General features: G+C 52.7%; 1 protein-coding gene across 1 annotated transcript; it reads left to right on the forward strand.

The window, feature by feature from the left end:
- The first annotated feature begins 10,116 nt into the window (after positions 1-10,116).
- Positions 10,117-25,257, forward strand: IFT27 (intraflagellar transport 27). Its single transcript, XM_084750181.1, has 7 exons — positions 10,117-10,429; positions 16,189-16,268; positions 16,633-16,692; positions 17,857-17,916; positions 19,313-19,430; positions 20,290-20,399; positions 25,001-25,257. Exons 1-7 carry the CDS (start codon positions 10,396-10,398, stop codon positions 25,097-25,099), a joined length of 561 nt encoding a protein of 186 aa, XP_084606307.1. The 5' UTR covers positions 10,117-10,395; the 3' UTR covers positions 25,100-25,257.
- Positions 25,258-26,418: the final 1,161 nt, after the last annotated feature.

The raw sequence follows: 26,418 nt of genomic DNA on the forward strand, positions 1-26,418 counted from the left end.
TTCCAGGTTTCTCTGTCTGGGAAGCTGGTCCCATGTGTGCTTGTCCTCTGTCTCTGACCCCTGTGGTGGCCTGGCTGCTAGCCAGTGCTTCTGATAAGCTTCCCAGCTGAGGGGACCCGATGGGGGCCAGGCTCGGGTGGATGAAAGGAGACTGTTACAACCTGGGAAGGGAGGAGGTTAAGGAAAGAAATAGGATATGTGCCTAGGGATGACCTTCAGAAGGTCATGGGTGCGTTAACCGGTGATTTTAATCTTTTCTCCCCAGAGGGTTAGGAGAATCAAAGACATTTTTATAGGCGGCAATGTTATATTATTGCCTACTGTTTATTGCAGCTGCCAGTTCATTTATAAGTTTTAAATTTTTTAATATTTATTTTTGTTTTATCTGGGACAAAGTCTAGCTACATAGTACAGGCTGAGCTGGAACTTGAGAGCCTCCTACCTCTGGTCCCAACTGCTGGACAGTGGCCATGTGCTCCACACCCAGGGCCCCCCAACCCTTCTCCCATCCTGTTTTTCTATAAGAACGCTGCTTGGATATGGGGCAGTAATGTGCTATATTTTTGTTGCATGTGTATGGATTGATTGATTGATTGATTGATTGATTTTGGCCTGAATGTATTTAGGTGTACCATGTGCTTACAGTACCCATGAAGGCCCTGCAGGGAGAGCTATACCCCTCCCCCCCAAGAAGACAACAGTTTGATCCATAGAAAAGGCAGTTTCAGGACCAAGAGGTGAAGCTGGCCCTCCCACTGGGAGCGACTGAAGGCACAGCCACCACAGTTATGTTAGAAAGCTTCTAGGTCTCTGGTGCCTTCTGGAAAGCTGCTGACAAGGAAACAGGCTCTGGTTTAGTTAAGTGGCTGTGGTTAACAGGAGAGGCGGACCTAAGCCTAGCCAATACCACAACAATCAAAGAGCACCCACAAGGCCTGGGGAGATGCCTGTTGGTAAGATGCTTGCCACGCAAGCATGGTGCTCTGAGTTCGGGTACCAGGCGCGGTGTCTTATGCCTGCAATCCTAATGCTGGGCAAGGCAGAGGCAGCTAAGCTAGTAGCCAATCTAGGGTCAGTGAGCCACTCTGATTGCAAAAGTCAAGCAGAAGGTTGTGCTGGATGGTTTTGTGTCAACTTGACACAAGCTAGTTACCGGAGAAGAGGAAAGTGCAATTAAGGAACCGCCTCCATAAGACTAGACTGATTTGTAGGCAAGCCTGTGGGCACTTTCTTAACTAATGATTGATGTGGGAGTGCTCCGCCCATTGTGGGCGGTGTCATCCCCAGGGAAGGCGGTCCTGGAGCATATACAAGACGCTGGCTGAGCAAGCCCGGTAAGCAGCATTCCTTCGTGCCTCCTGCGTGAGCTCCTGCCTTGGTTTCCCTGCATGTTAGACTAGAAGCTGTAAGACGAAGTGAACCCTTTTGTCCCCGAGTTGCTTTCGGTCATGGTATTTGTGACAGCAACCAGAAACCCTGACTAAGACAAAATGAGTGGAGAGACGGTGCGGGGGCAGAAAGCCTGGCTGCTCTTGGAGAACACTGGGTTCAGTCCCAGCACCCACGTGGCGGCTCACAAGCATCTGAAACTCCAGTCCCAGAGAATCCAATGTGCTCTTCGGGCCTTCATGGGCACTGCCAGTATATGGTACATTTATGTACATTCATGCAAAAAAAAAAATCCATGTACATACAATAAAAATTAGAAATCCTTACTAAGATGGATAATGATTGAGGAAGACATATGATATCAGCCTATGGCCTCCATGGGTGTATGCCTACACACACACACACACACACACACACACACACACACACACACACAGCTCCCTAAAGAAGGCATTACCTCAGAACCTCAGGCTGTGACCATAACAGGAATAAGGCTAGGTAAACTGAAGGTGGCATTCCGGTAAGGGCTTGCTTTGTGAGGGCATCTAGATCAGAGCGGGCCCTGAATCTAATGACTTTACAAAAAGTAAATATGAAAGCCATATGGGAAAGCTGGGTGGATACGGAGTCAGAGAGTAAAAGGGACACAGCTGCAAGTTGAGGGTGGCCAGGAGTCACCAGAAGCTGGCAGAGGCAAGAGGATGCTCCCCGGGAAACTTCTAAGGGCCTGTGGCCCCAAGACGTTGGTCTCAGACACCTGAATTCCAGAACCTAGGGACTCGATTTCTGTTATTTAAAAGGGACCACGCTTGTGGCCATTTTTCAGAGAAGACCTGAGAAACTGACAGATGATGATGAAGGCACCTGGCAAGCTGCAGCATCTTCACTGGATGCTGAAGGATGAAAAGAGCGTTTTGGCCACAAAGAAGAGCCTTCCAAACAGACAGGTGGCAGTAACAGCCACATTTCCAATGCTCCTTAATGGAGGACTTTCTGTCCCCACTGCCACAATCCCAGAGGGAGGTAGAGAGGTGACACAGCAGATGCAACGGTGTGGCGGTCCTCACTTCCCATCTTGAAGACCCAAGCCTGCTGTCTGAAGAAGGCTCTTGATCTCTAGCTGGGAAGCCCTCTCAGGCCAGTGGGGAGCCAGGGGGTGCCCTAGAAGGGGACCCGTAGGCAGAGGATACTGGAGAGGGAGCTGGCTCTGAAGACAGCAGATTGCTTCCTGCAGCATCCCCAAGCCACTTCCCAGCCTTCTCCAGTCCACAGTTCCTCTCCTGAGCAAGGGGGGGGGGCCCACTGGAGTGCCTCCCCACTATCTCCTTCCTCTCCTCAGCTTACTGACCCACTCCCTAGGGGTGTTATGGGGACCACTTACAAGGAGCCACTTCTGTTCAAGTCCTTGCTGAGGGTAAACTTGGGGAGACCCCAGATTAAGACGATATTGACCTCACCCCAGAGTCCAAGCTAAAAAAGGGTCTGGCCCATGAAGCTGGGTGTGTCTCAGCCCAGATGTGCACTCAGGACCCTCACAGGAAAGCAGCTAGCCCTCTGCAGCTGTGACAAGACTGGAGGGACTCAGCAGCTGACAGACCAGCATGGCAGCAGTTCTGATTTTGCAGGCTCTTGACAGTCATGCTGGCAAACAGAACATTCTACCGCATTCTGTATTCAGTGCAACGCCCGCGGTGCTGACTTGGCTGCTCTCCAGCCAGAAGTCAGCTCCCTTCTCTTATTTCTCTGGCTTCTCCAGGTCTCAAGCCACTTGTCACTCTTTCTGCTAAGGCTCACATCTGTGAACTCTCAAGGAACGAGCAGGGGCCGATCAGTTCGGCAAATTGCTCTGGAGAAAAAATTGCCTGGCAAACCGCTGTCGGGTGAGAAATGACTTTGCCCCAACAGCTTTGCAAAAAAAAAAAAAAAAATCCTCCCAGGCTGGAGCAGGGGTTATCTGCAGAAGGACTGTTGTCCAGTCACCACAAGTCTCCGCCTTGTCATCAAGGCTAGAGGGATCATCGCAACGGTGTGGGGCCAGCCTTAGAAAGGTCCTTTCAGAATATAGATGTTACAGAGACACCCAGTTCTGCTAAATGACTTCCTCTGCCATTTTATTTCTGCCTCAAAGGCCTTTCCTTGCCTCTGGGTTGCACATTCCTTGCAAAGGAAGCTTCCTGTCTTTGCAGAGGAGAGAGCGTTCAGATTATTAATGTACCTGTTCACTTATTCATTAGTTTTAAAAACAGGGTGCTCTAGAGTCCTAGATGCAGGTGGCGCCTGTCTGGAGTTTACTGTGTCACCACGGCAAGTGCTCTCTGTGCACATTTAGACTGTGCGTGGTCTCAGGGTGGGTCCTGTGATCAGTGCCATCTTCACGTAGAAGGAGACGGAGGCTCAGCTGGGTTTGTGAGTTCTCCCAGGGCTGCTCAGCCTGCAGCTTGGAGAGTCAGGCTGGGGGCAGAAGGGAACACTAGCCTCAGTCTTACACGTTGTGTGTCAATTGGTGAGCAGCTCAGAACCTCCGTGTCCTCCTCTGGAAAATGGCTGCACCTATAGCAGAAGCTTGTCACCCAATTTGGCATCTGTGCTTTAGTCTTGCAAGACCCTAAATGTTTTAAGTGTTTCTTTCCACCAGATCAGATATGGGAAGTTTTTAAATTTTCCTAAGGAGGCAGGTAGGAACCCAACACATAAACTTCTGTTGTTTTTTACTTGGTTTTTTGAGCCTGCATCTATGGTGCTCAGGATGGGTTTACACTCTTATATTTGAGCCATCCTCTTGCAAATATTTGCCCTCCGAGTAGCTGTGACCCCAGGTACACAGTACACTGCACCTGACTCCATAATGCTTGTGCATATGTATGGGTGTATGTGTGTGTGTGTCTGCACGTGTGTGTGTGTGTGTGTGTGTGTGTGTGTGTGTGTGTTAGAGACATACACGTATGTAACTACATGTGAAGAACAGAGGTCACCTGTGGTGTCGTTCCTCAGGCACCTTCCACCTTGTTTTATGAGACAAGGTCTTTCCCTAGCCTGGAGCTTGCCAGACAAGCTGGGCTGGCTGAGTGTTGAGCACCAAGAATCTTCCTGCCTCCCTGTCCCCAGCACCGGGATTGCAAGCCAGTGTCACCACACCCAGCCTCTTTATGTAGGCTCTGAGGATAAAACTCAGCTCCTCATGGTTGTATTTTACCAACAGGGCTATCACCCAGCCTTTCTGAGGCAGGCTCTGGCTCTCGGCTTCCTGATGTGCAATTTGTTTACAGTCAGACTCCAAATGGAATCTTCTAACTTAAAGGGCCACCTGCCTGTACCACTGCTCCCTGAGAGAGCCAGGAATGTCCCTTTGGAACGCTTGGCCTCCGAAGGTGTCAGCGGGGAGGTTTGAAGGACCGTCTGCCTCACCAGCTCCCTTTACAGGACGTGACAGATGCTACTGTGAGATCTCACAGAAGAGGAGCTCACAGCTGCAACGGCTCTGGAATGTTCTGGCAGCTCCAGTCATCCCCACCTCACCCAGCCCCAGTTAATGTGTTTGGCCAGTCCCATCCAAGAAGAACCCTCAGCTCTGTCCTGTGGGCCACCAGCAGGTGCTTTTGTAAGGCCGCTGTGTGCCAGCCACAAAGGCTCCTTTAGGTGTTGGTGACATACTCCAAAGCTACCTGGAGAAGGTGCCAGGGAACTGACCTCTGCATGGAGTCCATCCTGATGGCAGGGGGATCTCTAGGGTTTTCCTGGCACTTTATAGTTCACAATGCATATCTTGAGCACTGGGAACTTTCAGGCTGCGCCTTCACAGTAGCAAAGAACTTGTGTGTGTGCTGCCCTGTCCAGCCATGGAAGCAGCCTCCGGTATGACGATCACAGAAAGGCTGTGCTCAGCAAGGAGGCTCTTAGGGAAGAAGGACATGGTCAGAGCCCTAGAGGACTACCACTTCTGAAGCAGGGATAGCCCCCAGCACATCAGAGAAACACCAATCAGTATGCCTGCTGCAGGAGGAGCCTGTGACCTAACACCTTGCCAGTTGGCAATGAAGTGTTTGAGTCAAAGAAAGCAGAATAGACCAGGCCAAGGCACTGTGGATGCACAGGTAGGGTGGAATCTGCTGGTCTCGGACAGAGAGAAAGGCGCTGAGGTCAGAGGACAGCTTGTAGAGAAGGTTGGTTCTCTCCTTCCACAATACTGGTCCCAGGGATCAAACTCAACGTCACCAGGCTTGGCAGAAGTGCCTTTACCCTCCCAGCCATCTCACTGACCCTAAAAATGTTTAAGGGTGACACTGGCTGTAGCGTGGAAACAGAACAGAGGACATCAGTAGTGAGGTTTAAGAACATGAGAAAATGGGGCTTGTGCTGTTTTTAGGCAGCTGAGGGACAAGCTAAGGTGGGGTCCAAGTAGTTGTAGACAAATGAGCAATAGCCAGTCTCAACAAGATGGTGTGTCCCTCAGCCTCAGGGCATTATGGGGTGTGAGGATATCACAGAAGGAGGAGGAAGGGAAAAGCTCTAAAGACAGATTACCTCATTGTAGAGGAGTTTGGCCTCTGTCATACTAAACCATCTATTCTTATTTGAACCTTCTGAACATAGCAACACAAGTTTTATGCACCGATCTCAAAAAGGGACTAGGATTTGGGGTGTGTGTCCAAGCCACCAGGGAGAGCCAGTTGAGTTATCCACCCACCACCAGCTTCCAGGTCCGTCATCCACCCAGGAAAGGACACGACACAGTGAACGTAGAATGTTCTGGAAGAGAAGCTCTTGTCTTTCTCAGAGAAGCTGGCAAAGGGTTGTTAAAGGAAACCTCGAGTGACTCTGGAGAAGTAATTTGCTCAATGTTAAGTAAAAGAAGCCCTGAAGACCATGAAAAGCCAAGAGTTCTTGGTCCCTGCCTGTGGCTGGCATTTTTCTCCCAGCGACTGCTGCCCCCTGCTGACCAAATCAGCACATGGCAGCCTTCCCAGCGGGCACCACACAAAGCTCCGGGGCTCTTCCACTTTGCATTCAGAACACAGGGGAAATGAGTCAGTCCCGCAGCCTCTGCCCTTTATTGAGATGTCCACTGCCAACCATTGCACCAGCTGAGACACAAACAAGTAGACCCAGGCACACGAGTGGCAGGCACACAAACCTTAAAGGTCATTACCAAAGGACGCTTCATACTAGATGTGCTGCCCTGCTTTGCAGCCAACTGTAGACCCCCAACACAGCCGCAGCCTCATGCGGCGCCCCAGGAGACCCATCACGCCCCAGGCTGTGCATCAGAGCCAGTGGTGATGAGCTTCCCGGCTGCACATCCATGTACTGTCATGGGAACACGTAGGAGAACTACTGAGCTGCTGGCACTCGGGGGACAAGCAGAGAGAGAGATTCAAACCTGGGGCGCGTGGTCCAAAGACCTTAGAGTTTCCATTTTTAAGTCAGGAGCCTTTTCAATGTCAGCAGTCCATGGGAGGGTTTGACCCTAAGGGGACATTTGGCAACGTCAAACGAAAAGCTCGCTATATTAAGATATCAGCGGTGACTAGGAGAAGGCCTCATCTACACCCACAAGAAAGACATTCTCTGCTCAGCACTGCCGTGGACCTGCATGCATCAGAGCGAGCGACTCTTGAGTCCCAGAAATCATTCTTCTCAAGGCTCAGTGTAAACTACCCTCCCCTCTCATCCCCTCCCACAATGGTCTGCTCTGTACCCAACAACTTTGCTACTACACTATGTATGTGAAGGGGCTCCAGCGTCATGCAGACAGGGGGAGGGCCCTGGGCTGCTCTCAGTGTGATAGCGGAGGAACCTAGGCTGTACAAGGGACCCGACCAGCCCGTACCTCTTGTCCAGAGTGTGGCAGCTGTCACTGACTGGCTCTGTACTGCAGCTCATGCATGCTGCTGTCCACGCTGTCAGGAGTTCCGTGACCCTAGAATGATCCAGAGGTCCCTGGGAACAATGTGTCTGTCAACAGCTGCCTCCATGACAGACAAAGCCCTCCATGCAAAACCCCACAGCCAAACAGCAGCACTGTTAACCCTTTCCTCTTCAGTAGAGAATTCAGCTCCAGCTTCGGGTGCAGTCAGGGGAGAGTGAGGTGCCAGGACCAAGCGCCCCACTTCTAAATGACTGCTGCACCCCTCCCAGAGGTGATATCGCCTATGTGAGAACCAGGTGCTCAAGAATGGGTGTCTGTTGGCTGGGGGTGTGGCTCAGAAGTGGAGCCCTTGCCTCATGGGCACGAAGCTCTGACTGCAAGTCCCAGTACCACAGACAATAAAGAATAAATAAAGTAAACAGTCAGTGCTTGTTGTATTACCAGAAGGGGAAACCCTATGAGATTTGTCCCTTCAAAAAACACCCACCGAGTGTCTCACCATGCTGGGGACTGTCCTAGAGCCCAATGACCTAAAGATGTTGTGTCTCTTCTCCTGACGCTGATGTTCAAGTGAAGAATTCTACAAAGCACCATGGCACATGGTGGCCATGTGGTCCTTTCCACTGGTGGCTGGTGCCAGGAAGACAGTACATTAAGGCAAGGTGACAGGCTGCCCAATGGAGGGAGAGTCTCTCAATTGAATGCCTAGGGATGGACCGCTAGGGACATGCCACTGGGATGGCGATCTGAAGGTCATGAGGGACAGAGTCCTGCAGCCATGCTAGGAACATTTAATGCAAAAGCCCTGGGGTAGGAATGCTCTCGAGGAGTTGGAGGAACAATGCAATGCCCAGACAAAAATAAAGCAACCCTGGGAGTGCCTAAGAGGTGGGTATTCACATAGAAGTGGACATTGAAATAGCCCAGGGGGCTCATGGGTTGCAGCATGGGGGCAACTGTGGTCCTGCCTCAAACCTTTCCTTACCCAACACTGACTCCAAATATCTATGGGTAGTCTTCTCGGTCACCTGCCTCCCAGCTGGGCTTGTTGGCTCAGCCCCACTCTCCACTCTCTGCTCAGTATTCTCTAAATATCTACAGGATGAATTCCTGCAAGGCGCAGCATTACTTTTCCAGGAGAATCGCCTCTTCGCCCAGGCAGGACAGAGCAGAAAAACGCTGCCCACGTCTGGTGCAGCAAGCCAATTAGTTTATAGGGCTTTCTCCCAGAAGTGTGGACACGGGTTCCTAGGGAAGGCTGGGTAAGTCTCAGGCAGGAATAGTCCCTCCAGTTCCTCTTGACATAAGCACCCTCTGGGGAGACAGACCGTACCTCTCTAAGTCTTAGCTATCAGAATCCTGGGGCCCAATGAAAGTGAGTGAGCATCAGGGTGGAGAATTCCACGTGGCCAACAGGATGGCAGATATACCCCAACCCTACCCCCCAAGACTTGTGTGTTGAGAGCCTGGCTCCCAGAGCAGAAGTGACCATAACTGGAGGCTTTTAAGGAAATGAGAGATCACCGGAGCTCTGATTTCATCAGTCAACTGATCCACTGTTGGGTACCGAATGTGATAGGCTACCAGAAAGTGACTGGGTCCTGAGAAACGGAGCCTACTTGAAAGCAAGTGCATCTAGGGGGTATATCCTTGTAGCTCTTCCTCCCTCTCCCAACACGGGCTGGGTATATGCTTATACGCTGCCATTGTTATGATGTTCAATCAATGGCCAGACTAAACCTTTCCTCTTTTAAACTGTTTCTCTCGGGTGTTTTGTCACAGCAACAAAACCCCAAGGCACGGATACTTGCCCACTTTCTTTTTCCAATGAGATGGTTTCTATTTCAGAGGTCTAGAGGGTAGGTGATTTGCCCAGCCATATCTCACCACTTGGAGACAAAGAGGGACTCCCGGGATGGCAGATGGCATTTAGCCACCCTTCCCCCACGAGGGGCAAAATCAGAATGGCATCCCTTCAACCACAACATAGGAAGCGGACTGAGAAGCACAAATCCGCTCAGCAAAGTTGGCATGTGCCCCGCATCCTTTCTTTCAGGTTATCGCTTCAAATTGTGCCTATTTTAGATTTTTATATTTTAGTTTCGTTTAATTGATACATAGTAACATAAGTTTGTATCTATTTACATATGTACACACTGTATGAATTTCCATCAGGAAAAGATCTTCTACCCAAATATTTATTATTTCTTTGTGAATATTCCTTCCCTCTTCTGGGAGGTGTACCGAAAGGGTGCTGTCCACAGAAGCCCACTGTGCAAAGCATACTGGGCCTTCCTGCGCTCTATCTACACTGTAATTTCTTCCCCACTGCTCAACGGTCCGCATCCTTTCCTCCCTACTGTACCAAGGTTTAAAGGCGCATAACATGCTTGGGCTTTAAGGATGGCATTTTTTTGTTCTGGACATGAGGAAAGGATTAGATGTGTGGTAGTAGCTTCGTTGAACCTGGAGCGTGGAAAAGATCGGAGTCGGGCTCCGGAGACTGCGGTTTCCTCCACTGCGCAGACGCCGCTCCAGCGGCGTCGCCCCGCCCCACGTGGGCGAGTCCACTCCCAGGAAGAGGGCGCAGCTAATCCCGAGCACTTTGCGACGGTTCAAGCCACGCAATGACCAATCAGAAAACCCCGTTAATTCCCGCCTCCCGCTGCATCCCGGTTAGGCTGCCTCTCAAAAAACGCTGGGAGGTGCCCTGCGGTGATTGACGTCATCTGAAGCCATTGGTTAAGCTGAGAGCTGTAAAAAAAGGAGAAACCTTTCCGCGTCTTCCCGCGAAATAGACGGTTTTCCCCGCCTCTTTCTTCTATTGGCTCTTTGGACTGACCGTTTGGTAGCAGCCAATAGGAGAACAATATGGAGGGAGGAGGCGGGTTAACGATGGTTGCCAGGAGCCCGTTTGGCGCAACACTTGGGACCAGAGAGATTAGTGGACAGGAAAGCTGGGCTGGGAGCGGGCTCCGCTCCGCCCCACCAGCACCCTTGTAGGCTGCCTGGGGCCTGGGGCCCTTTGTCCAACCAACCCTAGCGCCCGGGCCTCCATCACGGCCTCAGGCCCTGGGGTCAGCGGTCTCCGAATCCTAACCCTCTTTCAACCCCCACATCCCTACTAGTACCTGGTTACCATGGTGAAGCTAGCAGCCAAATGCATCCTAGCAGGTGAGTGATAAATGCGCTTAAACGCGTGGTCCCCGGAGCCCCGAGCCGACCTAACAATCAGTTTGGGTTCACTATTGGTCCCACTGTCTCCCATAGGAATGGCTGCAGTGACCAACAGCCGTTTCCAGAAGGCGGGGTCGAGGTGGAAGTGGGTGGGGTCACGACACGACACTCCTCCTCCTCCCTTAGCGCACATTTGTAGCTTCAGCTGTATCCCCGATCTCCGCCCCCCCCCCTATATTTTGAGACCACCTTCACCAGGTAGACTTACGAACTTGAGCAAATGCTTCAGTACAAGTACCCCCAAAGTTACCCCCCAAAAGTTAGGCGTCGGTGACGCTGGCCCCACTCCCTCTGATATCTGGAAGGTGGGGTGGGGCGGATTACTCTGCTGCTCCGCTGAGAGTGAACTTGGGGTTTCCCCAGAAGTAAGAGTCGTGTTACTGACTGACTGACGTGAATATAGCCTGCACAGTGCATAAAGTGGGGGGTGAGTATTTTTAAGTAGAAGCGTGCAGAGTGAGTTTCTGGCGCTCACACCTGCGGGCTTGCCTTGAGCCAGTCTGAACATTTAAAAGACAATTCGCTTAGCTTGTAGACTGCGTGCCCACTGCGTCAGCGCTGCGTGCGCATGCCGAGCACCTGTGTTTCATTGAACCCCCTTGCCACAGCACACCAGAGTAGGTTCTCCGTGGTGTTAGCTAGGGCAAACCCCCAGTTGGAGGTTATTCCCAGCGTTCCCAGCTCCGCTTGACTCCCAAGCTCTGCCCGTGGGTCAAACGTGTTGGCTACTTTTCTTGGTGTTGTGACAACATACTTAACAGGAAGCAACTTAGGGGTTCCACGGTTCCAGAGGACCGGCCATCGTGTCCGGGAAGGCACGGGTGGCAAGATCCAAAGGCAGGCTGGCTGGCCGGCCACACTGCCGCAATGGTCAGGAACTGGAGCCATGGGCACTGGTGCCCAGCTCACTTCCTTTTTTTTTTTTTTGTTCAGTCAGGGGCTCCAGCCTATGGAGTGGTGCCACTCACCTTTGCAGCTGGGCCTTCCCTCCTTACCCTGATCTAGGTCATTTCTCACAGATATGCCTAGAGGCCTGTCTCCTCCGTGATTCTTCTCTGTGATGGAGAGATCAGCAACAATTAGGGGCGTCTTTCCATCTTCATCCTACAGACTGAGAACGGGGGATATAGTGCCCTTAGTGACTTTTCTAATCTGAAAACGAAAGGCCCATGCAGAAAGATGAGTGACAGCCTTGACCCCTGTTGCAGCAGGAGGAACCCTGGCTCTCCAGAGTCTGTAGCTCTCAGGGCGCCAGGGGAGGCAGTATTGTGTAAGAAAAGGCTGTGGCCGGTCCCCTCAAGGCTCTGCTGCCTTGGACAGTGTTCAGCTTCTGCGTGGGTAAGTTGGGGACATCTTCTTTTTTTTTTTTTTTAACTCAAGTTTCTTTTTAAGTGGGTGGCTCTGCCTGCTGTTCTTTGCTACTTCCTCTTTAGCTAGCTAGCTCTTAAGGAGCTCCTGTCATGAGCCACTCTCCTGAGGCTTGTCCTGTGCCGGTCCCACCTCACACCCTCAGTGCAGGGCTCCTCACCGAATCCTCGCGGTCACACCAGCCAGTCCTACCTACGGCATCCTCCTCTAAGGTGAGGCGAGCAAGGCCCAAGAGCAATGAAGACACTTAGCCTTGGCCACACAACAGAGCTGTGTAATCCGGACCCTGGGTCCAAACCCGGGTCATCTGCTTGGCACCTAGTCCTTCTGGCACTGTGCCTGTCACATGATTCCAGCCCCAGCCAGAGTCATCAGTGGCTCCAGGCCTCCTTCCACTCCAGCCTAGTCCCCAGTCTCCAGCTTCTAGCTAAGGCCTCTAAGGAGTATCCCCCTTGGGAGCCTCCAGAGACCAGCGGAGCCTCACTCAGTTCTCATCTCCACTCCTCCCTTGCTAAACACTCGGCCCCTCCCTAGCTGTTTTCTTCTCACCCCTCATAGGCCCACGTGTTCTCTCACATAATCACCAGTCCGCGTGTATAGTCCCGCAGTAGATGTTTACTGAGCATCTGCTACGCTGAGTCGCTGTGCAAGCTGCAGTCGGCCCAACGCCCTCACCAGGAAGGAGCCAGATGTGCAAGTGGGAATTGTGGGCCCTTCATGTGTGGGATCTGAGGGGTGCCCCAGACACAGTTGCTATTTCTTTGCAGAGAGAGAGAGAGAGAGAGAGAGAGAGAGAGAGAGAGAGAGAGAGAGAGAGAGAACGAGAGAAAGAGAGAGAGAAAACAGTTGACACGCAGCTGTTTCATCTGTTTAACAAACAACACTGTACCAGACACGGGACATACTGACTCATTAACTCTCTGGCAATTCTGTCAAATACAGTAGTACTATTGTTAGCCTCTGTTTTACAGATATAGCAAAGTGGGTACAGAAGGATTAAGTAACTAACACAGTTACTTAACACACAGCTAGTGTGGTGCTGGAGTCTGGCCCCGAGCCTTTGCCCTTTTGGTGATGAACCATCTGTCTAGGGATGCGGGGACAATAGTCACGCTTCCCTGGAGTGTAGCCCTGGCACCCTTTCCGGTTATATGAGCCTGATATGATAGCCACCCTGGTAAAGACAACAGAAGGACAGATGATCTCGGAGGCCACACAAGAAGCCAGCTAAGCTTTGCCCAGAGAGAAAGGACAGGATTCGGACTTGGGTTGGGGCGGGGTGTGTCCAGGGAGTAAGAGAACAGTGTGTGCATCCAGGTTTTCCATGAGGGACAGTTGGAGACGGTTGGTGGTCGGCTAGAAGTTGACTGCAGAGAGCTGTGCATTCGTGCTGTGGACAAATGAGAGGACTCAGTGGCTGTGCTGCTCTGTGACTGTCTCTCTGATGGTGGCATGGGGAGTCAGGGAAAGCTAATGAAAGAATCAGTTCCTGACATGGGAGAGGCCAGAGGCCAGCCAGCAGAAGCAGAGACACACAGCAGGGGTACAGAGCTGGAAGGACCCCACAGAGCTAGGTGCAGGCCACTGGGGAGGAGCAGTGCCTGGCTGATACTGCATTCCATTCAGTCACCCTAGGGCAATGTCACCATGTGCCACATTGCCACCAGGACCTGTTTCCCCTGGCAGAGGACTGAGCTCAGCTTCAGAGCCAAGTGCAACCCATCCCACATCTGGGTTCAGGCCAGATGTGGGGCCTGTGTCCTGGTGACAGCTACACTTTACATCAGTGACTGTCATGTAGGTGTCAAGTCAACATCTCACAGGCAGGGACACTGGGGTAGTCGGGAGGATCACTGCCTCCAGGGCTGGGTACAGAGAAACCCAAAGAGGGGTTGCCCAGGCCTGAAGACGATGTGTGAGCTCCTCGGGCAGCTGTGGGTGGTGGGAGAAATGCTCAAGGTATAGGCTTGAGGGTCAGCCCAGAACAGAAAGACAGAAAGAAGACAGCAGGACGTGGAGGTGGGGGCCACATCTTTGGACAGCAACGATGCTGATACATGGTGGTGTGATGAGCAGAAAGAGTGAGACAGATGGAGATGCCACACAGGTCTGTGGTGAGCCGTGGCCTTGGCTGTGGACAAGCAAAGTGCTCCCACGGTAGCTGGAAACACAGCTGGCCTAGGGCAGCAAGGGTCAGGGAATGAGAGAAGCCGGGCTTGTGGCAGTGGCCTGGTGGTAGGACCCTTGCCTCACAAGCTTGAGGCCCTAGGCTTAATCCCAAAGGTGAGGCAGAAGAGGCAGGATCAGAGCACGGAGAACAGATCCCAGCAGTGCCCACCCTTGGAAAACTGAAGAGGATGAACCCGTGTAGGGGGGCAGAGGAGCAAGCTATGACCACAAAATGGAGCCTGTGCAGGGTCGCCCCAACCACATGATCAGGGTGGGCCAATAGAGGACTGTTTCAGGCTACCACCCCATCTAGAGAGTTCATTTGTGGCCACCAGACTTCGAAGTTAGTTGTGAGGTCACAAGTAACGCCTCATGGTGCCTTCCCAAGGCAGTTTGGGCTTCCAGCCCTGCTCATGGCCCCAGGAAACCCTGCACCCAGCAACCACGTGGGCTCACAGACTCTCGAGGTTTCGCATGTTCCCTCGGATGCTCTGCTCCTCAGCTGTGCTGTTTGGCTTTTCACTTGTCATCCTGTTGCGCCCAGAGTGTGTTTACCAGTTCCCCCGTCTCTCCGTGCTCGGATCCCTCCCCGTAGCCCACACACAGGAGCTTCGCTGCCAGCCTTGGTGACTGGCAGTCAGCGGAGAGATTCACGAAATGAACCAAAACCAATCTGTGGGGGAATTTCCCAGGGAGAAAGAGCCAATTTCCTCCCAGAGTTAGGAGCAGAATGGGAGCCAGGACGGTGACTGACTCCTGTTCTGGAGTCAGGGGGGTCATCAAGGCAGACACGGAGAAGGAAATGCTGGCCTATGTGCCCTGGAGTAGGTGGGACCCACAGTCTCTGAGAGGCCATGGTGAAAAGAGCTTCATGGTGGTATTTGGGATTGTCATCCAGATCAGCCTGGTAAGGCCAGGCAATATTAAAATCCCAGACAGTTACCTAGCTTTCATGAGCCTGGCACTTCGCCTGTGACTTCAGTGGGGACACAGCCTGGGAGGGAAGGAATGAGAGAAAACGGAAACCCAGGCAGGAAATCAGGTCTTGAGGGACTCACTTTGCCCTCGCCAAGGTCTCACACATCGAGGCACCACAGTAGCCATGTAATTGCCTCACAAGAGAAAAATGACAGGTGGGAAAAGTCAAGAGCGGCAGTGTCCAGAGAGGCAGGCTGGAGGAGTCAGGCAAAGGGAGCCGCTTTGAAACGATGTTGAGGAAGATTGTCCAGAAGGCTGGGCGTCAGGAAACTGGCATGGATGGTGATGGTGGTCAGGACCCTGAGGGTCAGGGCCAGGAGAAAGCAGAAAGCAGGTGTCCTGTAACACCTGGGCAACAGAGTGAGACTCAGTGTTCTGCTCTCAAGGCGGGGAAAAATTCTTGAATGTTTACATAGTCAGAAGAGGTCAAGGCTGCAGGGACAGTGCAAAGTACAAGGCATCCTGAGCTGCCCCCATGATAATCCCAGAAGAGGTCCATATGAAACTGCTTCCTCCTGTCTTGGGCCTGAAAATCACGGGGAACCTTTCTTGCCAGTGTGCAGGTTCCTGGGGCTTTTTGTTGAACAGAGAGGGAAGGCTCAGCTCAGTTGGGCAAAATGCGATGTGTGCGTGCAAGCGCGCATGTGTGTGCCCCTAAATCCAGCAGCTCAGCATTTACCTGGCACATCGAGATGGAATGCCTCACCTGAAAATGAGTTTTCGCACAGTGGGTGCAGCTTCCTGACTTCTTCACTGTCGGTGCAGATGAGGGTGCTGGCAATGGGTCAGCCAGGTGGGGTCACAAGTCACCGCTCACTCCTTTTTGCAGGCCAGACTCTCAAGTAAATTGGAGTTTGAATGTGACAGGTTTTCCCACAGGGTGTGCTTTGGTGGAAGAGTGTCACTTCTATTGCCAGGGCTCCAGAGCCCTCCTTAACCCCTGTTACCTTCTAGGTCATTCTTTGGGCTGACAGGGCTCTGAGGTGTATAGAAATAAAGTGTGGCCTGTGTAAGCTTTAAGGATCTCCCGGACCAGCTGCTCTGCTTCCCACGAGAGCTGCAGACATTTGCTCTGAAAACTCAGCGAAGTTTCTGGTTTTGAGGCAAGCACTCTAGAATAGGAGGAGGTTCTTGTGCCTGATGGGACCCAAGTGATGACTTTTCCTCTGCTCTGGCCTCAGGAGACCCAGCTGTAGGCAAGACAGCCCTGGTGCAGATGTTCCGCAGTGACGGGACCCATTTCCAGAAGAACTACACTCTGGTGAGCTGAGATTAAAGAGTCCCCGCATGGCTACTGTGTACAGAACTGTAGTCCTTACCTACTAGGGATGACTGGCAAGGTCCCTAGATGATGCCCTAAGAGGCCTGAGACTAGATGAGGAAATGGTCACGTGGAGATCCAGGTTCCACTGGTCACCAGGAAGGGACTGTCTGCTGCAGGGACCAGACAGACCTGGAAACCACATGGTTGCCAGGAACAGTGGAGGGAAGGGAGTTGGGAGTTCTCAGGGCCTCTGAGCTCTGCTTGGCTGGGAATACCTCTGCAGGAAGGTGGGGTCTGGCCTCACTCTAGATTGCCCCACCGCAGGCTCCTCTAATGCCTGTGATCTTGGTGTCCCCTGCAGACAACAGGCGTGGACTTGGTGGTGAAGACGGTGCCAGTTCTTGACACAACTGACAGTGTGGTGAGTGGCAGTCTGAAGCCAGGGCACGTGTGGGGCTACTCCCATGGGCTGGGGTTCCCTCCCTGCGAGGGACATAAAGTGAGGACACAGGGAGTCATTGAGGGAGTTCCCCCACCCTCCGTGGGGAGGTGGGCAGGGACTGGGATGCAGGCCTTACCAAAAAGAACCTGTTATCTCTTATCTGAGTTCTTTTCCTTTTTTTTTTTTTTTTTTTTTTTTTGGTTTTTTGAGACAGAGTTTCTCTGTGTAGCCTTGACTATCCTGGACTCACTTTGTAGACCAGGCTGGCCTTGAACTCAGAGATCCACCTGCCTCCACCTCGCAAGTACTGGGATTTAGTTATCTGAGTTCTTAACTGGATCCCTCCATAGACTCCCACAACTCTCGAGGAGGAGTGGCACAATGCCATGTCATGTTCATTTGTTCATGACATACCTCATTCAGGAGGTAGCATTTATTGGGTTCCTAAGGAGACTCCTGAGCAAAAAGAAAGACACAGAAGTCCCCTGATGCCACAGGAAAGGCTGAGACAGGACCCACTGTACAGGGATGCTGCCTACCAGGGTTTAGGAGGTGCTATACCAGGAGGGGGCTCGGGGATCTCTGAGGGGGTTCCAAGCAAGCACAGCATTGGGTGGGGTCTCCATCTGGGCTGGGAGGGCTGGGTGCCTTGTGTCTGGAGCACATGTTCCCAGTCTCAGAGCAGTGACAGGCTGTCCTACTTTAAGTAGCTTCCTCAGGCCTCCTCAGTGACCTCCTTTACCAAGAGTTGTTATAGGATCTGAGAGTCCATTTGGTTAACAAAGCACAGAGCGGCCTCTTGGACACTGGAACACTTGTCAGCCTGCTTAGCGGTCTGTCCCGCCAGGTGGGCAGTCAGCCTGTTCCCGCCATTTTTGTGCTTGAGGTTGGGAAAGGTGAGCCACCTGCCACCCAGGTCACACCAGGTGGATGGAAGAAGCTATTACCTCTGCCTCTCGGGCACTCTGGACTGTTGTCACCATATCTCTGGGCCTCGGAGAAGATAGAGCATGTATGAAAGCAGCCATGTGCGTGGGCGTGTGCTCCCTCCCCACCCGCAAGCCTCGTTCACAGAAAGCTGAGCGGGGAACCTTGGCTTGACTCTTCCCGTGGTCTCTTCTGACACGCCCTTCTGTGTTCCAGGAGCTCTTCATTTTTGACTCAGCCGGCAAGGAGTTGTTCTCTGAAATGCTGGATAAACTGGTGAGTAGCATGTCATTTTTTTCCTACCTTCTACCTTTTGCACTACCTTCTGCCCAACCCTTGTCCCCATTGCACTCTCCACGGTGCCTCACTGGGACCATCAGAAGTGGCCAGACAGGATCCTTTAAGGGACATCCCTCCTGGCTGGGGCTCTGAGCCACTTGGTAAGTAGATGTTCCTGCTTGCCCATCATGGGTCATCCCAGCTCTGGAATGTGCCAGAAGCCATGAAGTTAGCCAGTCCTTGAAGCTACAACACACACACACACACACACACACACACACACACACACACACACACACAAACAAACCCCAAGCCTGCTGTTTTTGAGCATCCTCGTCTGAGGGTTTTCCCCAACCTGCCAGGACAGGACCACTGATCCCTTCCCCTCTAGGGAGGCCTAAAGCTAGACATGAGGCCCTGCCCTTTCCCCCACACCAGGAAGCGTCATGGCATTCGTCTTGTTTTGCCAAGCTCTCCAGAGCCCATCCTGGGCAGGCCTTCCAAGAAGACTAGAACTTAGGACTCTATAGGCCCCACAAAGTCTCTGATACCCCAAACAAAACAGCACCTAATTGTCCAGGGTGCTAGTACCCAGACCCCATGCACTGGAGGGAACATTCACAGCCCAGGCAGAGGCATCCTGTCACCTCATCATGGGCAGGTGGCAGGATCTTTAGGGACTCTGAGCCACCTCCAAGGCCCACAGCCCTCAGCCTGGCACCCTGGCTCTTCACTGGGTGACAGAGCCCCAGGTGTTAGTGTAGTGTGCATTAGGCTGATGGCAACACCATGAAGAAGTCAAAACTGTTCCCAAGTCTTGAAGGAGATGCAGACAGACACATCCAAGGACTAGGCAATGAAGGAAGGTGCACCCTTTGGGGCCTGCAGTTTGGGAGAACATCATAGCCTTGTGGTGCCAGGCTCCCCAAAGAACTGTGGTGCATGAGCTCGTGGAACCATGAAAGACAAGAAAGGGCCTCTGGGTGGTAAACAGCCTGGTGTCACCAGCCTGGCTGCCTCTGGAGTCTGTCAGATGGAGCCAGTTAGCATACTTTCTGAGCTCTTTACTTCAGCTGTAAAAGGGAGTTGCCCAGACCATTTTACTGATTCGGGTGTCTCAGTCATGAAAGGGTTAGCCCCGATGAGAGGCACCTGGTAGCCACTGCCCTCTTCTGGGTAGGAATCCCCCTTCACCCAGGCTCATGGTTCCCTTTCCCGAGGGGGAATGAGCGCCACTGCGCCTGGCCTCCATCCATTCTGTGGTGAACTGTGGCCATCTGTGAGCCTGACAGTTTCCCACCTCACACCCCTCCCTCACCTGCCTCCCGTTTCTCCCCATCCCAAGAGTCCCTGTCACCATCCCTGAAATGTGCTTCTCCTGTCTCTTGCTTAGTGGGAGAGTCCCAACATCTTGTGTCTCGTCTATGATGTGACCAACGAGCAGTCGTTCATCAGCTGCACCAGGTGGCTGGAGAAGATCCGGGCCCAGGCTCCAGGTACCACCCTCCCAGGTAGGAACTATGGGTAGACCCTTTTTCTAGGGTCACCACATCTGTCCTTCAACTCAAGGGCCTTGGGTTACTACACAAGCCACTGTGGAACTAAGACAGGGGCCTGAATCCCTCGCACTTTGACTTCAGTGTCCTTCACTGTGCCTTTGCACTGCCTCTTAAAGGCCTTGAAAGCCTCCCCCAAACCTGGGGGTGGGGAGACGGTCAGTGCCACCCACCAGGCAGAGTTATAACAATAAGAAGGAAGGTGCTGTATTCTGAACCCGATGTCTCCAGAAAGCTAACTGCAGGGAAGAATCCCTCATTTCCCCCAGTACTCGGGCACAAGCTGCATTCCAGCCCCGTTGCCACCCCTGCATGCTTTAAATCAGTTTCTTTCTCATCCCTGTGTGAGATCAACAAATTCTCCTCATTAGAGGCCAGGGAAAGCAGCCTCCAGAGACGAGCTGAGAAATTAGCACAGCCGAGGCAGCTGGGAACCGAGCTCAATTACCTGAGTCCCTGACTCTGAGCCCGGACCCGAGATTAGCATTAATGACCATGTCCGATGTTGGTTCCATGTGCCGGGAATAAACACAAATGCTCTTCTAAAACTCATCCAGGCCTGCCTGGTGCTTACAGCCCTAAAGAGGTGAGGAACGTAGATATATTCAAAGCCCTGAGAAAACTTTGAGCTGAGCTGCCTGTGCACACCAAAGCCAGTCTGTCCTCTGTGGCCCCTGGGGACCTTCCCTGCTGCCACATACCACCTCAAGTGGACAGCTTCGGTCACCTGATGAGCCACACCCCCCTCTCTCTGTAGCCGACCTCCCATCCTGCCACCTCAAAACACAATTTTGTGGTTATTTATTTTGAGCAGGCGTTTTAGTGGGAACTAAGACCGACCTGGCTGGCCGACGAACAGTGGATTCTGCACAGGCCCAGGCATGGGCGCTGGGCCAAGGCCTGGAATTCTTTGAAACATCTGTGGTGAGTACCCTCACCTCCCCTGAGCCACTGTGCTGGGGGAGCTCTGTGCTGGAGCTCTGTGTTCATGACCTCGGATGCACCGAGTGGTCCTGCCACCAGATACAAACTCTTAAGTTAGAAGCCACGCTCCCATTCTCCCCGGGATCTTTGCTCAGTGTGTGTTGTCAAAGTCCTCTGTGTGGCATTATGAAGCAGGGCTGTGTGCATCTCTCTTGAGAAGATGTTGAAGTTGAGATGTTCCATTTTCCTAATCCTTGGGCCCTGAGAGTTTCTGGAGGTCACACTACCCTTGGCTCTTGGTTTCAGCAGAGCCTACTGGATAGTTCTGTGAGACAGGAATTGACCCCTTGTTCCCAATTAAGCATTGAAGTAGGGGGAAAAAAAGACTAGCTAGGCCCACATGACCAGCATGCATCTAGCCCCAGGACCCCCAGCTCCTCGTGTCCATAGGAGCATGCAGTGTCATCTTTGCTGTGAGACCCCTCTGTAGGGGGAGACTTGGAGTGATGTGTCCCTGGCACCATCAGGGCTGTCCAGCACAGTGAAGCAAACAGCTCCCTACATTTGGAACTTTGAAAACTGTGCTTCAAGCACGTGATTCTGTCCATACCAGTCAGAAACCCCGTCTGTGTCCCCCCGCCCAGGCATGGGATGGGCCAGAGACCACTGTCTCATAGGTAGTCAGGGCCCTGTCAGGCATTGCCAGGAGTCCTGTTAGTCCAGCTGCAGGCTCTGTGACACCTACAGAACAGCCCGAGCCAGCGCTCTGTTGTATAGATGTGGACATTTCTAGTGTCCCCCACTGGCACACTTCCCCTCAAACAAGGCATAGCCTTCAGAGCGAGGGTTCTGCCTTCCAGCGGTCAGGAGCTGAGCTCTGGAACCCTGGGCGTGGAATGCACACTGTGCAGCCTCAGGCTTTTCACCTGTAAGTACGAGGACAGGACGTTTCCTTTTGCTGATCATCACACACAGGAATGTAAAGCACCTAGCACAAAGTCTAGGGCCCAGTAAACGCCCTACACACTAGCATTTTAAAACGGAAATGATCCCCTGATACAGTGTTTTTACTGTTACTCCTTGCTAAATCCCAGAACAAGTGGCTGGTACAGAGACGGATGCCTTGAGTCCAATTATCACAATGTTGGATTAATGAAGTTCAAATGAGAGCTGGCACTACTCAGGGCTCCCAGGCTGTGCCGTGCCGCACACCTTTGAGCAAGCAGTGAGCTGTATCCCCACAGCTTGCACTAGCTCCCCATTCCTTCCTCCTCTACCTTCATCTGTAACACCATCCCCTCCCCCAGCACCCCCATTTCCCCAAAATTAAAACCTGCCCCAACACATCAGTCACTCACCCCAGACAACTGGTCAGCTCCGCTCCGGTGTCAGGAAGGATGCACATAAATTCTGCTTGAAGAGGCTTCGGTTGAGCGCTTGGTATTAACTGTGCAAGTTAACTAGTCCCCCCTGAGTTGCTGCTAACAGGAGCACCACTGGCGGCTCGGTTAAGAAAGCTGTAATTAAAAAGGGAACATAACCCAACGTGGTTTGAGATGCTGCCAAGACCCATGCCCTCCTCCTCCTCTTCCTCCTCCTCTTCCTCCTCCTCCTCCTCTTCCTCCTCCTTCCAAAGCGCAGTGCAGCAGCCTCAGGGAGAGACCTCCGTAGTTTCTTGGCTTCTTAAATACCTCTCCATGTCTGATATTTCCAGCCCCCCCAAAAAAAAAATCAAAAAGGATTTCTTTGAACAAAGTTTAGAGAATTTTCATACCCCACCCCTTATCACTACAGTGGGATGACATAGAGTGCCAGAGCAAAACCAAGTCCACATCTCCGTGGGGAGGCCCACCCTCCCAGGCAGCTGAGGGCCTTACTGCCTGATTGGGGTGGCACAAATTACCTTTTCAGTTTCGTAGCAACCTGACAGGGCAGCTGTTCCTGTCTCCATTATTAGCAGACTCAGAGGGGTCTGAGACTCAGAGGGGTGTATCCCCCCCCCACTTCCACCCCCACCTCAGTGTACAGCTAAGGAGGAAGAGAACCAACCAGAATGCAGCTTGACCTTCCACCCCTGAGGCACCCGTGGCCCCTCACCAGGCCTGCTTGGGGGCTCTTGGCGACAGAATTCTAAGTCTAACCAAGGGCTTGTCTGAGCCTACTCCAAAGTCGCCTCCCTGTACCAGCCTGCTCTGTCAGTGTCCAAACTGCACGCAAGATGATAATTAGTCATCGGATAAAAGGGCTCTGTCGCTGGCGGCCCCCTTAATACGTTTGGAAAATGGTTCAATTTCCATCTATTTCCACGCACTCCATGGTGTCTGTCGAGGCTCCTGGGCATTGAATTCCTTGCGTTTTATGATGGGTTCTCCCAGCTAGTGCTTTGGAGAGCTTTTGACTTGGTCTAAAAACCCTCCCACAGGGCCTCACGGGCCTCTTTCCTCCACTCGGTGCTTAAGGACACTTGGAAGCAGGGGGTGGGGGGTTGTTATTCAGTGACATTGACTGTCTGGGACATGACAGCCACACAAGCAGAGGCGAACCTGCTGAGGCCTGTGTGGAGCCAGCACAGGTGCTCCCTGGCCTGCTAACTGTCCACCTTGCCCAGCACACTCTTGGCATTGGGCCTTGGTTGGTTGATTGGTTGTTTTCCCCCCCTTGGCCAAGGGCTCCCCTGATTGCTCCTGTTTCTCCCTTGTTATGGGGTCAAGGCAGCTTTCTCCCCAGGCCTGGTGCATACCTGTCCTTTTTATGACCGTACCATGAAAAGGCTGCCTGCCTGGGATCAGGATACACTGGCCAGCTGGGCCAGTCCACCCTCACGGCTTCATCCACTCCTCTGTAAAGTGCAGCCACACTGCCTTGTGTGCTATTCCTCCCGTTTCATCAGAGACACTTCAGTGCCTCTTATGGAGGCTGCGCCTTTGCCAGCCACTGAAAAGCTTTCAGACAGGCCCTTGTACCCTCTTAGCTGCAGCTCCTGTCTGCAGTGTGGTAGGTTCTCTCTGTCATTTGGTTTTTGAAAAATGCCCAGACGGTATGGTGGTGTGTGCCTGGAACCCTACCACGTGGGGCTCTGAGGTAGAAAGATTAAGAATTGAAGGCCGAACCAGGCATGATGGCACACGCCTTTAAATCCCAGCACTCAGGGAGGCAGAGGCAGGCGGATTGCTGTGAGTTCCAACCTGTTCTACAAAGTGAGTCTGGGACAGCCAAGAAAACCATGTCAAAAAAAACAAACAAAAAACTAAAGGCCAACCTGGACTACATAGCAAGACCCCATCTTTAAATGATGATGATGATGATGATGATGGTGATGGTGATGATGGCTAGGGGTGTAACTCAGGTGGGAAAGTGCTTGTCTAGCATTCAGGGCACTCTGAGTTCAACCACCAGCACCACGGTACATACCTGTAATCCCAGAACTCCAAAGGTAGCGGCAAGGGGATCAGAAATCCAAAGTTAGCCTTGCCTATAGTGAGTTTCAGGCCAGCCTAAGCTACGTGAGACCTTACCTGACAAAGCAAACAAAATAGCTGTCTGAGAGACAGGCTCCTGAGTTGGGTCCCCTGGTGTTGCAACATTACCCCCCCCAAAAAAAACTTGGGGGACAGGAGCACAGACAGAAAAAAACAGGCACTCACATTGCACGTGAATGCTGGCAGTGGCCACAGTGTCAGAAAGGTGCCATGTGCGCCCTTCCTCCTGACAGCCCCTCTGACCTCACCTTGGAGGGCTCGCCATTGGCTACTCTTAGGTACAGATTAAGGCAGGCTCTTCAATTTTCCCCTACCCCTCTGGAAATTAGGAATGTCTTCCGGGCACTTTTAGTCATGAAAAGCAAACATTCACTCCAGCTCAGTCTGTGTTGCCCCCAGCGTCAGCGGGGAGAAGGAAAACACCTGTTAAAACTCCAGCAGAGAGCCAGCTTTGCACCTTCTGTGGTGTCAGGTGCCCTCCCCAGCCCCCATGGCAGGAGCCATGCATTCCTGTTGGGACTTGGCACCATCCCAGAAGCCTCAGCATATTTCTTTAAAATAAGCCTAGTCCCCCTTGGCCTTGCTCCTCCCCCTACTGGCCCTTCTGGTCCTGGAGTAGAAGCTCCCTGCTGCAGCCTGGCATCTCTCGGGTAGGGGGTTGTGTGTGCTCTGCCTCTCCTGGCTGGGCTGGGTTGCCTTTGTAGCTCTCTTCCTCTTCTTCCTTCCCCTCGACCCCCACCCCGCTCCTCCTGGAGGCAGGCTGTGGCCAGACTCTCCTATAACACATCTGTCTGCTGTTTTGGTCTGGCCTTTGGACCTCTGTCAAAGCCAAGGACAGGGATTCATCTTCACGCCCTCTACACAGAACCCTAGTGGCCACAAGGATGGCTCCACAGATAGACCTCGTTCCACACCCTGCCTCTGCCACTCACACACCATGCAGCTGTCCACGTGTCCCTTCTGTCTCTCCGTTTTCCCTATAAAATCTGCATTGTGACAGCAGCTGCCCAAACAGCATGAAGATGCTCCAACACCAAGTGTCAGGAGCCCGAAGGGAGGGTGCCTCTAGTAGGGGCCAGCTTCCCCAGACTGCCAACCTTACGCCCCTTTCACTTCCTACAGAAGGAGATGGACAACTACGAGGCCCCGTTCCACTGTCTGGCCAAGCTCTTCCACCAGCTGTACCGGGAGAAGGTGGACATGTTCCATACCCTGGTGTGAGGGTAACATAGACTGCCCCATGGGGCTGGCCAGGCTGGGCTGGGCTCAGCTGCTGCGAGCCTAGCGGACATTCATCTTCGTAGGAGACAGAAGATGGAATAGCCTGGTTCTTCTCGACATCACCGTAGCTTTTAATAAACCAAGGAGAAAGAACGGCAGTGACTGCTTCCGGTTGTTGTTTTTTTTTTCTCCCTGCTTCTGCTCTTAGTTGGGGCTATGCCTTCCTGGACAATCACAGAGTGTACCCGGACCCCGTTTCTGCCCTTCATGTATGGGGCCTGCCTGCTCTTCAGGCCTTCTGTAGAAAAGACAAGCCCAGGGCTGGTTACAGCCCCGGGTTCACAGGATCACCCCTATCTGGAAGGTCCCCAGGGACCTTGCTTCCTTGAGGGGGCTACTGTCTCTGGGAAACCAAGTGACCCCTGCCCGCTTCCCTGGATGCCTGCTGCTCAGCATAGGGTTCAGACAGCCTGTCCCAGCTCCAGTGCTGGGAGTCCTAAGTGCACAGACAGCCAAGATCTGGTCTCTTCCTGTAATGGCCAGCTGTGTCTCCCTGTGCATCGAGCTGGACCAATTCCCATCCTCCTGAAATACCACTTCACCCTGTTCCTTCCTAATGAAGGCCTTTCCGCACCAGCGCTATGGCTACAGTCACCTGAGGCCTTCTGGGATTGTCAGTCTTCCTTGGGGACCCCTATCTCCTCCATGACTCTCTGGCCCCCATGGTTTTGTCACCTCCAATGGGAGAGAGTGCCATGCCCACATCACTAGCTAGGGATATACAGCTACTGGTGTGTCCCTGTGATAGTGGCCATGGTGGAATGGCTCTGGTTGCTGCTGGTGACCCATCACGTCTCTACATGAGCTAAGCGCATTACATGCATCCACTGATTCTGTCCTTACAGCATGGAGTCTGTTAATATCCCACTTCTACAAATGACAAGCTGGAAGGAGAAAATTAAGCTCAGCCAAGGGGCAGCAGAGCCAGAACTCTCAGCATCAGAGCCAGCAGCTCCCAGTTCCCCTCCTTCCTCCCCTTGTGCTTGGCAGAAGCTGTGGAGGCCATGCTGCCTGCAGAGGGTGAAGGTCAGGCTGATTGCCAAGGTCACAGGGAGGAGAGACAACTATGTCCAGGCCATCCAGGCACAGAGCAGCAGCCAGCCCCACATCTCTCTTCTGCATGCTGTGACTCCTTAACATGCCCTGACTATCCTCACTATGGGCTGGCCACTTTAGAAAGCCACAGCTCAGGGTCGACTGCAGGCCAGACACTGACAATGCCAGGCCACAGGAAGTCCTCAATGTACAACCAAGGAACA

Source organism: Acomys minous, assembly GCF_964271855.1.
Source record: "Acomys minous genome assembly, chromosome: 12".
Classification (NCBI taxonomy): Eukaryota; Metazoa; Chordata; class Mammalia; order Rodentia; family Muridae; genus Acomys; species Acomys minous.